The 12,382-nt window shown below is 36.7% G+C and overlaps 1 protein-coding gene across 1 annotated transcript in view; it reads left to right on the top strand.

The window, feature by feature from the left end:
* The window catches only part of CRIM1 (cysteine rich transmembrane BMP regulator 1), a 189,930-nt gene that overhangs the window by 137,525 nt on the left and 40,023 nt on the right, over positions 1-12,382 (top strand). The window contains 1 exon segment of the mRNA XM_059829934.1: positions 10,437-10,565. Coding sequence (XP_059685917.1) covers positions 10,437-10,565 — 129 coding nt within the window.

Here is a 12,382-nt window from a genome sequence, read left to right as displayed (position 1 = left end):
GAGGGGGACTGGTGGGGAGGAAGAGACAGGAACATGGGGTAGGTGTGTGGAGGACAGGGGTATGTATGGGTGTATGCTCCATACAGTGGGTTTTCTGTTGGGCTAACAATTGCTAAGTAAAATTGGTGTGGTTTAAGTAGCCATTCCATTTTTAATGAATTTTACAAAAAAATGTGAATACTGGAGCTTAAAATAGCTGTTTAGTGTCAATATATGATAGCATATGAATAACACCAAACAAGCTACAGTGATAGAGATAACCATGTTTCCCTCAGGCCATGTGCATCTGTGGACAGCCATCTGCAAATTGGAATAATAGTTGTGTTCACAGAGAGTAAATATTGCGTTGGATAGTATGAAAATACCTGATTTATTTTTTTTTTTTAAAACAAGACATTAAATACAAGTGCTTGGCACTGACAGTCATGCCAGAAATGTCCCTTAGGGTAGTCTATGGTTGCTTCCATTCAATTGCATCTCCCAGAGGCTCAGGCTATTCACAGGCAAAGCTGCAACTCAGTCCCCTGATACGCAGTAATTGGTTATCTCGCAGTACGTCCTTCTGTGTGAGAGCCCTCAGGTACAGGTGGCAGGGTGCCAGCATAAGCTGTGAATGAGAAATTAAGTGTTAAACAAAATTCCCTTGGAGGATTTTCATGAATAAGGCCCGCATTACTTTGCTGTCATTATGGCTAACACTTTATCTTCACAAAAAGAAATTAACATTTTCGTCAATAAAGGGCTCCAAACTCTAGCTGAGATGTAATTCAGTTCCTTTAGTGTGTCCAGCACTTCATTAAGTAAAAACAGGCGGCAGAGTCCAGTGAAAAGAAATTTGATTCATTCAGGGTGAAGTCAGTGGTAGAGAGCAGTGTTCACCAGTGCAGGATTTGGGCCCAGAGATCTCCTTAGAGCGTGAAGTATAAGTTATTGTTCAGCAGCAGCGCTGTAGCTCTCAACCAGCCTTTTCATCAAAGTCAATTAAGGGATGCAAACGCCGTGCTGTAGAGAATTGGGCTTACGTTTGCCAGAGCATGATTTAGTATAGTGGTTTTAGACAAGGCAGCTGAGGCTGTTGAACCACACAATCCAGGGTATAATGAAACCTACTGCCAATGAAAGTCTCTCCGTGTTTAAGAAAGTCAGGAAAACTACACTAGTATAAAATAACCTTTTCCTAATTTTCAGTGGTTGATCGTTAAGTTCAGTGGGAAACTACTGAAAGGATAAATAACCAAAGAATCCTAATGAATATACATCAGTGCAGCTAAGGATGTCTCACTGATCAAGAACCTCATGGATCCTCTAATTAATTCTGTTCAGTGCCTACCTATAGCATTCATAGATTTGCCCCAGATGCACACTAATTTAGTGTGCTTGCTGTGTCTTCACCTAGTAACGATAACTGAATGGCCTTCTTACCTGTTTGGACATCCCTTGATACGCAGGCTTAGTTGACTCTGCTTTAATCAAGATGCTTATTTCTTAGTGTCACTCCACCTAAAATTGTCAAAAAGTCACATCAGCATTAAAATATATTTGAAGGGTATACATGCCTGTTAAACCAAAAACTGGAAGAACTGATTATGACAGAGAAAAGTTTTTAACTTTGTGTCTTGGGAGTGGAAAGTTTGTGAGTATTTTGCATCACTGCAAAAAAGGACACACACCCCCCCCATGCAGCTTCGGTTCATAGGAGGCTTCTTCAGTTTGCAACAATAAAAATAGTCTTGGATTATGTCTTTTCCCTCGAAAGTAACTATTATATTTAAGTAGTTTTATATTGACAGTATGAATAAAATTTGAAACAAAAGCCTGCCAAACTGAACTATGTGTTTGGAAGTATTAGTGAATATATTTTCAGAGTTATTTGTGACATTAGAAAATTATCACATCTTAAGTCCTGGCACACATTTTATAAATAATTATGGGATGCTGAATTGTTGAACACTGATAGTTAACATAGATAGCTTAAGGCTGGGAAAAAAATTCCTGCAAGGCATTAGGTATTTCAAACCCAGGAAGGAAATTCTCTTGCCCAGGACTGATATTTTTCATGTAATGAACTGGAGGGGCGGGGAAGGCTGGAATGCGAACTATGAGGATGGAAAACATTTAGTCACTCTTGGAATGATATGAATGTTTTTACAGGAAGCTTAAGTAAACACACATGCTGCTGCTTAGCAGGCTGCAGTTAACTTTTTTGGACAGCAGACAAAATTCAAACAAGTATGCAGACTTGAATGAAAGGCTGTTCAGCAGCACACCCTTCAGGACCAGTTTTTAGCCAGTTATGTAAAGCACTAGGTACAAAGTTAGACTGCTGGTCACTTTTTTCCTTTAATTTTTGTAATAAATGCTTGAATGCACTGATGCTGTATTTCTTTAAGTCAGTTATTGCTGGTTTCGTAAGATCAGAACATCTTAATCCTTTTAGAGATAGTTTGTGTTATAAAATACTACAGAAGAGGGAGCTATTTCACTTTCTCCAAACACAGGCATGTTCTTTATTATTGATGTTCGAGGTCTTTCTCCACGTGTAGAACATGATTTTGACTCATTGTTCCTTCCTCCCCCAGAAGAGGTTTTCATTTCATGCTCCCAATGAGATGTTGGACTTTTTAGAATCCTCTTCTATTGAGCTTATTCTTTGTACGTGGCTAAAACTTTCTCCAAGTGTCCCAAGACCAATCACTATAGAATCTAAATGAGCTGCTATTTTATAGGAGTTGTTCTCTCTGGGGTTTAAAAATAATTGTAAATTAAATGTGTAAGCTTCAGAGTTATTTTTTTGAATTTGTGGCTGAGCACAAGAAGACCTTTATACAAAGTTTCTTGTTGTTGTCCTCCCCCTCCCCCCCCCCAAAAAAAAAAAAAAACCACAACAAACTCCCCCCCCCAGTTAATTATTGTTAAAAGTATTGGAAATACCAATGGGCAGAACTTGGAATTTTTATTTGTTTTCCCATTCATACTGAAAAGGGGTTTTTTGTGGTCAATACTGCTGGTCTAAAGGTAGGGAGAACATACATAGTGGTGCTCACAGGTATAAAGCTTCCCTGTGCTATACACTGAAAATGTGTTTCTATGTTCCACGGTTTTTAATAATATACACAGTGAAATTAATCTATTTTATCTGACTGTCTTTACTTAAACTGTATAGACTGGTTCACATCAAGATGGGAATATGAAACAGGAGGTTGGGGAGTTGTAGCACTGAGCTACAACTGAATTATACAATCCCACTTCTCATTCTACAGTTATGACTACATAAGTTATGACTACGTAGTCTTCACATTTAAGTTTAGGATTATTTTTAGGCCTGGTGGCTCCATTGTGTTGCATAACAGTTTGGTGTGATTGAAAACTACATGTGTTACTGTTGGTATGAACTTGTATGTGGAAATTTTCTTGATTGTAATTTAGCCTTTCAAAAGTACAAATGCTTTTTTGCATGCTTTGTTTCAATTTTTTTCAAATGTTTTTCTTATACATGGGAAGAAATCACTGGCAACTTTATCTTCCAGTTGCATGAGCAATATTCTTCAAATAATTCCTCAGAATAACTTGATTAGAATATACTGTATTTGTCTTATATAGTAACTGTGAAAGCAAATACTTGAAACTGTTTTTAAGCATGCTAGTAATAGTCAATGTACAAATACTGAATAAAAACAAATAAAATACAAAATAGTATTTTGGTGGATTCCAGGGACATTTTTTTTAACATTTACTAATGTGAAAATTGTTTGCTTGGCAATGAGTTTTTAAGGCCTGTGCTCCTAAATTCCTTGTAAAAGATAGATAGTGGTGCAGTAGTTTGTAGTCTTACAATGGAATTGATGAAATACATGGTGGTTTGGGTATTCAAAGAAGGCTCTCAAAAGATAATTTTTAACCTTTATATAGTGATATATCTATAGAGCTTACACTTTTATAGTTTTGATGAAGAAATGTGTTTCTGTGATGCAGATTGAAACCTCTGTGCTAGTGTGAAGTTGGCTGGAAATGCTGGTTTTATATGGATACAGATAAATTTATGTATAAAAATCCAACAAGGCAAGAAAAATATGCATGTATACATGCATATATAAAACGCTTGTAGCTTTGGGATCTAAAATGTCCTCTGTTTGTCTGGTTTTGTTGAATATATATATCCATGGACTGCTGTCAGCCCACACTGTTGTAGTTTGTTGGTACTTCCAAATAATATTGTCATATGTTTGGGACACTTTATACCAAACATTGGTAGGACTTGCTAGCTTTCAAGCATATGCATGTAGGGTAATACTGAGTAGAGCTGCAGTGGGAACACTGATGAAGAGGAGGAGTCAGACCTCCTGTGTCTGCTTAGCTGGAGTAACCATTGTGCTTGAGTCAAAGTAACTGAACCCAGGTGTACGATGCATACTTTTGTCATACTTATGGCAAGGAAAAATACAGTAATTTTATTATAATAGGGATAGCTTTTTTCCCTTCTGTATTGACAGGGCTACATTTACGAGTGGAATTAAAACTGGAATGATTGATTAGTGTAAAATACCTGTCCCCTTACATTTCTACTACTTTCAGGTTAAGATACATGATGGTCCAGATTTCTAACAGTCGATTAGAAGCAGCAATAGAAGTTCCCTATTTACTTTTAAATGAATTTGTGTTTAACAATGTTATATATAACAATGTGCAGAAGAAACTTGGAATGCAATAGTTACTTCCCTACTTAAAACTAATTTTGTAAAAGCCTGGAGTAGGTATTTCCCTCACATGGTATTACTGACAGAGCTTGTTTTAAGTGTTTTTCATGTGTAATAATAATAAAAATACCTTGCCAAGAGATGAAGCAGGGTAGTGTATTCACTTAAAGGAGGACAAAAAATGAGACTGATTAAAGGTGGTTGTGGCTGTCACTAAATAACACTTCAGAGAGAATTACTGTTGTAACTGCCTGGAAGAAATTTTGCTTCTTGAATAAAAAGCTAAGTCTCATTAAGTAGGTTTCAGAGAGATGGTATTAAGCAAACACATACTTTTATTGTGGAAGGAAGGTAATCAGTACTTGGCAAAAGCATACAGAAATAATCAGAAATTGAAATGTTTATCTTTTGGATTTCAGTTCCCTGATTAGGATCCATCAAGCATATTGCTGCTGTCACTGGAAATGTCCGGAGTTTGTGTGAAAGTGAAATTCATGGAATCATGCAAGTTGGAAAGGACCACCAGACATTTTCTAGTCTTACCTCCTGCTCAAAGCAGGTCCAGTGACAGCAGGATTGCAGGGCCTTGTCCCAATTAAGTTTTTTGAGTATTTTGAAGGATGGCGATCCCACAACCTCTCTAGGACTCTGTCATAGTTTGACCACACATGTGGTTTAAAAGAAAGAACAAAACAACTTTGATCAAGTTGTAATTTCCCACGTTCATGCTTGTGTTCGTTGCCTCTCATCCTAGCCTGGAGAACCTCCAAGATGAGCCAGACCTTGTCGTCTTTGTACCCTCCATTAGGTAGTGGGAGACAGCAGCAGGATGCCCCCCTCGCCCTCCCTCTCCAGGCTGAACAAGCCCCCGTCTCTCAGCCTCTCCCCGTACACCACCTGCTCCAGCCCCTGACCAGCTCGGTGGCCTGTGCTGTACTCACTGGGGTGTGTCAGTGTCTGTCTTCTACTGCAGAGCCCAAAGCTGGACACTACTGCAGCTGTGGGCTTGCAAGCGCTAAATAGAGGGGAAGCATCACGTCCCTGCACCTGCAGACTGTCCTGCTGATGCAGGTCCCTCTTGTCCTTCACACAAACCCAAACTAAACACTTGATGATCTCATAATACATGCGGCTTGGCAGTAGTACAGTTAAGTGGAATCGCTCTTTGTTTTCTGATATGAATTCAGGGCCCAGAGTTCAGATTTTGAACAACTAAGGGTATGATAGGAAGATGGATATAATTTTTCCTTCTCCAAAGTTAGAAGGAAAAATGAAATCTTCAGTGAATGGTTCACTTTTAACATTCAGATAAACAGTAGAAGTCAAAAGGATTGCAATAAATTGTCTTTGATTTTTGTTTGGTTTATTTTCCAGTGCTTCAGCAATCAATGGTGAATTTTAGTTTTCTTTCTCTTCTTTATGATAAATTCAATTGATCAAACTGTGTGTATAATAAAATTCTAATCCTAAGAAACTCTTTTTCCCATGGTCTCCCTGAAACATGGATGCATCAGTTTCTTTCCGTTTCTGAATACTTAGCTGAGCATTATCTTAAGATCTCAATACTCACCCAAGTATAACAAGATCTCTATGAGGCATAGTGCTAGACCGGATCAGCTATCCTGTGTTCTTGTCTGTGTGTATATGTGTATATATATAGTATTTCACTTTAACAGAAGAAAACGTCTGCACTTTGTAATACAGGCTGTGTCACATCACTCACAGGGAAGTAGGAGGTCTCAAAAATTAGAAAATGGCAGAAAAGAGGGGCTTGGTTTTGTTCATATTACAAAAGTATCCTGGATAAAAAAATACCAGTGGAAATATGGTCTTATTTCACCTTGCCAACTTTTTTTTTTGTGATGCTCCAGTTTTTCTGTTGGTATTGCTAATGTAGGCTCTGTAAGGACAAAGTCAGCTCCAGGCATTACTTGGATGTCACTGTCTTTCCTTCTTTCCCCATAAATGCACAGTTTGATTTCAAGCTGGGATGAATGAGAGTTGGGGTTTTGATCACATACCGTAACATTTTTTCGGTGGACCAGTCAGACTGACAGACCACCAGTGGCTGAAATACCCACTGTGGATTTCAAAATTTTTGAAGTTATTTTTGAGTAAATGGCAGTGGAAAAAAATAATTCAAAGATTTTTATCCACCTCCCAGCAGGCAAATTAATAATCCTCTGCACTAAAGTTCGGCGTAGAAAGTATCAGGCTCAGAGAGAGTATATGCAAGCAAGATGTTTTAATACAAATCTGCATTTAACCTTATATATAAGCACTTGACATCAGCAAAATCTGTGCTGTATTAAAAAAATCCATTGCTTTCATCCAAACTCTCTTCAATCCCCTTCTCTTTATTTTCTTCTCTCTTTCTTTCTACAGTATAGTTTTATTGTTGTAAAGCACACAGACAGAAACAGCACCCATTTTTCCCACCCATTGTTTCTGCATTTGTGCACTGGATCTTTCTTCTGCCATTTCTACCAAGAGTAGCAGTGAAAGCCTAGCTCAGATCATGTGGTGGTACATGCTTTTTCAAGCTTAGCTACTGCTTGCCTTTCAAATAGCCAGAAGCCTGGCAGAGCAGGACTGGCTTTATTTGTTGAGTCTTGTCTAGCGAAGTGAAAAGGGCTGATGTTTTATTTTTTCTGGCTGCATTTTTGCACATGTTGGGGTAGGGAATGAAATTATTTCTTTTGTCCTCTACTTGCAGCTCATTGAGAAGCAGGCATGCATACAAAATTACTGTATCTCAGGGCTTACCTTTAGGGACAGGAGGGAGAAAAAACAGATTTGTAAGCTTGTCTGGAAACACTGAGGATGCTGAGAGCAGAAACAAAAGTGGGAGGTAACAGAATAATGAAACGCAACAAATAGAGGACTAACAAAAACCTTTCAAATTAATATAATGGCAGTTCAATTCTGTCCCTTGTAAGAAATACCACATTGCTGGATGTATCAAGGGGGCAAAAAATTCTTGTGTCAACATGTCCAAGACACAAGAGCATCAAAATACAGAAGTATAGCTTTGAAAAGTCACGGCAAAAATATATAACAAAGATCCGCTGGGTTTTTTCTAGCTATTAAATTATTATACCTGCAAATAAAGAGAAGTTATCTTGAGGGGTGAACTTCAGTGATGGGGGGTGAAACACAATCCTATATTTCTCTAGGTTTAGTTTACACCCAAGTGGATCAGTGAATACTAAACTCCATTTTAGCTTTCAGTTAGTTTTTGTGGGTTTTTAACTACGTATTTTTACCTAACCGTTCTGCAGTCAGATGGTACAGTCTCCTTCAGTTCTCCAGCTTGTATTACTGTTGGTGAACTTTGCTTTGGGTAGCATTAATGATTCATATGATTTGTAGTGGATGTAACTACTAGTGAGTATGAGCATTACTGTAGCTTTTTTGTCATTTGAAGTGTAGGTTTTGGGCTGGCTGGCCAGTAATCTGAATGTAGCTTCAGAGTAGCTGTTGTATTCTGGTGTTCTTCATGTTAAGGGTATTTTGGGTAGACAATACAGTGAGGTAGGAAAAGAGGTTTTCAGAATAGGCACCAGGTCCTAAAAATCAGTTTGTTTGCAAAGCTAGTTTATATACTCTGAGTAGTAAACAGATGAAATTAGTTAATGGAGTTTCTGGATTATATTATATTATATTATCGATATATGTCAGTATGTTCTTGATCCCTATACTAATGGTTTGTTGAAGTTGCAAATGTTAGATATTAGGCAAGAATACGATTTAATCAGTTTACTGACTAAAGAATTACAAAGAATTCACTGAGATTAAAAGAAGTCTAGTTCAGGAATCCATGGATTCTAAAATACATCGCTCATTATGGTTACTCGTCCATACTACATGTGCAAACTCAGAGCTGTGAAATGAGTAATTTACAGAAATTTTTAAAACCTTTTATTTCACCCACAACTTAGTAATCTATATTAAACTCTTAGAGGAAAAAAAAAACTGAAAAAGTTTTAATTTCAGTTAGAAATGCTTTGAGCTTGCATTTGAACAAAGCTGTTGGTGGTATTTTATATATGTATAATGAGTATAGCTACTTTTCCTACAAAAATTACACAGGCAATGGAATTTGAATGTTATTTCGAAACTTTCAGCAAAGTGAGGAATCTGAACCATCACCTCCGAGATAGAAGTTTGAAGTCGTCTAAATTTACTGTAGTGCCTTTCATGTAGTTTTTCCCTTCAAACTCTGTACTTAACTGACCTAATTTGAAAAGGATTAAAAAATGTTCATCCCCTGTATAAACTGTCGTGAAGGGAAGAGTAGGGCTGGGGAGAAGCTATGAAAGCTGAAAATTGTGAAAGACAACGAAAGCAGAAAAGCACATTCTTGTAATGTGATAATTTCACTTGACTGGAAGGCATGGGGTACAAAAGCTGCCTGCTGGATGTGGAGCCAATAGGCACAGAAATTTGTATTTTGTTTAACAGTGTATACTTCTAACAACTTAATCAGTGTTGAGCAGTATTTTACCCTCAGTCTGAGAGTAGAGACTAGCTGCCTTTAAGTAAGGATGGCAAAATCTGCCTTTCAGTGTATTTGCTTTGGGGATGAGAGATGGCAAGATGTGGCTTTATTGCCCTGATGGTTAGTATACTGTTTCTCCATATTTTCACAATTTATCAGTTCGTGTATTGAATTCTTTTTAAATGTAATTTCCTTTAATTCTTCATTTCTTGAGATGAAGGAACAGGATAAACTCAAACAATTGAAACAGTGAAACGAAAGCTCACAGTTCATTCTTTAGAAGTTATGCAATTTGTGTTTGAATGCTTAGTTTAATGTTAATAATGCTCATAGCTATAAATTTGTTGGTTCTTAAGTGCTTGAGTTCTATGAAAAATACAAGATAGACTAAATTAGTCTCACAGATCAAAAAGTCATTTAGGAAAAGATGGGTGTTTCATTCCTTCTGTATCCTGTTTTATGATGGTAGCATTGAGAGTCCTTGTTGTTTTCATAAGTCTTTGGATATTATTTTATTCTACCAACTTTGTATACTAAAACAGATTAATATTTCTGGCTACCATATGTATTAAAACAAATTTCATACTCCAACATATTTAAATGGTGTCCAAAAGTAAGTATTATGCTGTTCATAAATAATTGGCAATAATATCCTCAACTTCAAAAAGCATAATCTGGTACTGCAAAGTATACTGTAAGAAGTGACATTTTCAATGAATAGACATGTTAAATGGTTTCCAGCAATCTTTCACGTGCAGTGTATTTTACATTCCCTTTTGGTATTCAGAAACTCTTCTGCTTCAAATTTCAGCAGAAGTGATCTTATTCACACAGAGAAAGATTTGATCTACTGCGTCACATGCTTTGATTTGCAGCTTGGTAGTATCAATCAGCTGAGCTTTGGAGAAAGTTCTGTTCAGTTTCTAAAGTAAAAAAATCTGCACAAAGTTTTGATGAAATACTTTTGGGGCAAAGTGAGCAAAATAAGTATTTCACATTCAGTTTTAAACTGCCTATGCAGGAAAGCTGATTTCATAGTGAACAAAAAAATTTAGTAATTATTCCTGGTTTTAGGCAGCTTTATACTGTTTGTGATGAATGTACATCACTTCAAAACAAAGTCTGTTTCTTGAATAGTTTCAGAAGTACCAAGAATATTGATTGTGTATGCCTTTTTGTGAACTTAATTAAAATACTCAAGTATTCTCAAATGGATTTGTTTTATTTTGTCTTACCTTCAGAACCAACATACATCACAATAGGTCCACCCACCTGTGAGATTTTGGTGAACTGCACTTTGACTGAAAAAGACTGTATCTATAGTTTCAAACTGGACCAAAACGGTTGCCGCATTTGTCAGTGCAAAACTAGTGAGTATGCAAAAATACAGTGGCTTCTACCTTTTATATCAAGCTGTTTGTGAAAATGCTAGTGTGCTGTTTTTTCCATTCATAATGTTGATTATATGTTGTGCTAGTGTGTGTGTGCTTTATAGTTTTTCATCTTTAAAGGATAGTTTCCTGATTTCTGACATTGCTTGTTTGCTTGCTTAAAATGTGTTTAGAGGAAAACACAAAATGTCTGATTTCAGGTGAAAATTAACAGCTAGGTAGAAAAGGTAATCATTTGGGACTTAACATTCATTCAGGCTTTGAGAAGTCTGATAAGACTTCCACATTTCATTTTCTTCTGTGTATGTTTAAGAGCAGCTAGGTTTGTACACTTCAAAAACTCCTATTGCTAAACAGCCTATTTTCAACTTAGCTTCTTTTCCTCAAAACTTTGGTTTTGAGGATAAATGTTTGAAAGTTATATGCCTGGGGGCGTGTTTGTATGTATACAAACATATCTATTTACAATTTTATTTCTATAAGTATTCTTATATTTATATTTTTTATATATATATATAAATACTTTAGTTAGGATTTATGCAGGCTTTAACATCCATTTCTTCCCCAAGGAAAATCATTGTGCCTTGTGAGAACTTCGTGTGTATCAGTGAAGCAGGAAAAATGTATTTTCTGTATGTGTTTCCTTAAGAATTCGATGTTTACGGATGAAATATAAAGCAAGGTCAGGTTGGTTGTTGGAATTGCCCAACGAAGGACACCTGTGGAGTACTAATCTCAGCTGCTGGATGCATCACTCTGGCTGCCAGCCCAGCCTAGGAGTGAGTTTAAACTCTCTTTGTAATTTTATTGTAGTTCTGCAGCTTCCTTGGGCCTCTGAGGCTTTCACAATTAAAGTATTACTCCATTCCTCTTCTTTTGATTTCATTCCACCCGTTCTCAGCCACTTTCTAAACCGATATGACTATTTCAGGGGTCCCCAATGGTCAAAATAAAAGTTTTAATTGGTAGAAACTAAAGAGTTTTAGAATTGGATTGGTGTTTTGCTTAAGAAGCAAGAAAAAGGTTTGTCCTGGCTTTTTAAACTTCTTTTCTGGGGAAATGTGCATTTTTTATTTCCATAAGGTAAAGGGCAGGACATCTTAATTACAAGTAAATACATAGCAAGCAATAATGTCATTATAGTAATACAGAAATAATACCTTTTGATTACAAGTTGTATTCGTGGCAAGGATGACTTTCCACAGATTGCATCCAAGCTATTGCATACATGCCTTACTTAGTTCTTCCTAAGGACAAAATTAGAAATGTTAAATTCTGCTTTTAACCTTGTAATTTGATTTTTCCTTCTTTTTTTAATTGTTATTAAATTGAGTGGGGAGTTTGACACAAACAAGAAGATGGACATACTCGGCGAATTTCATCATCTATGCCTGTGCGTGTGGCCCTTCCCTCCAGTTTGGTGCACAGGAGACCCATCACTCCGAAGATTCATTTCTTTTGTCCTAAATTACCAGATTGCACATGTACACATCCCACATCCCAGCGGGTCTCTATTCTTGCTTGGAGTGTTTCTGATTAAACAGTGCTTAAGAACCTCTTCAAGGGAATTTTTCTCTTGCCAGATTTGCTTGAAATTATTTTCATTTTGCAGTAGCAAACTGTCTGGAGCAAATTTAATAGTATCATTTGTCTGTCATCTTTTTTTCAGTTAAATAACTTGAATTGTAAATTGCTTAAAAGTCTCCTCAGTAAATCAGAGAGAGGAAACCTTTATTTTCTAAAGAAGTGAAGAAAAGTAGCAGCTTGGAAGTCTTCATCACTTGGTGGTTATCAAT

This window comes from Gavia stellata, chromosome 2 (assembly GCF_030936135.1).
Source record: "Gavia stellata isolate bGavSte3 chromosome 2, bGavSte3.hap2, whole genome shotgun sequence".
Classification (NCBI taxonomy): domain Eukaryota; kingdom Metazoa; phylum Chordata; class Aves; order Gaviiformes; family Gaviidae; genus Gavia; species Gavia stellata.
This window is presented reverse-complemented; position numbering and strand designations above follow the sequence as displayed.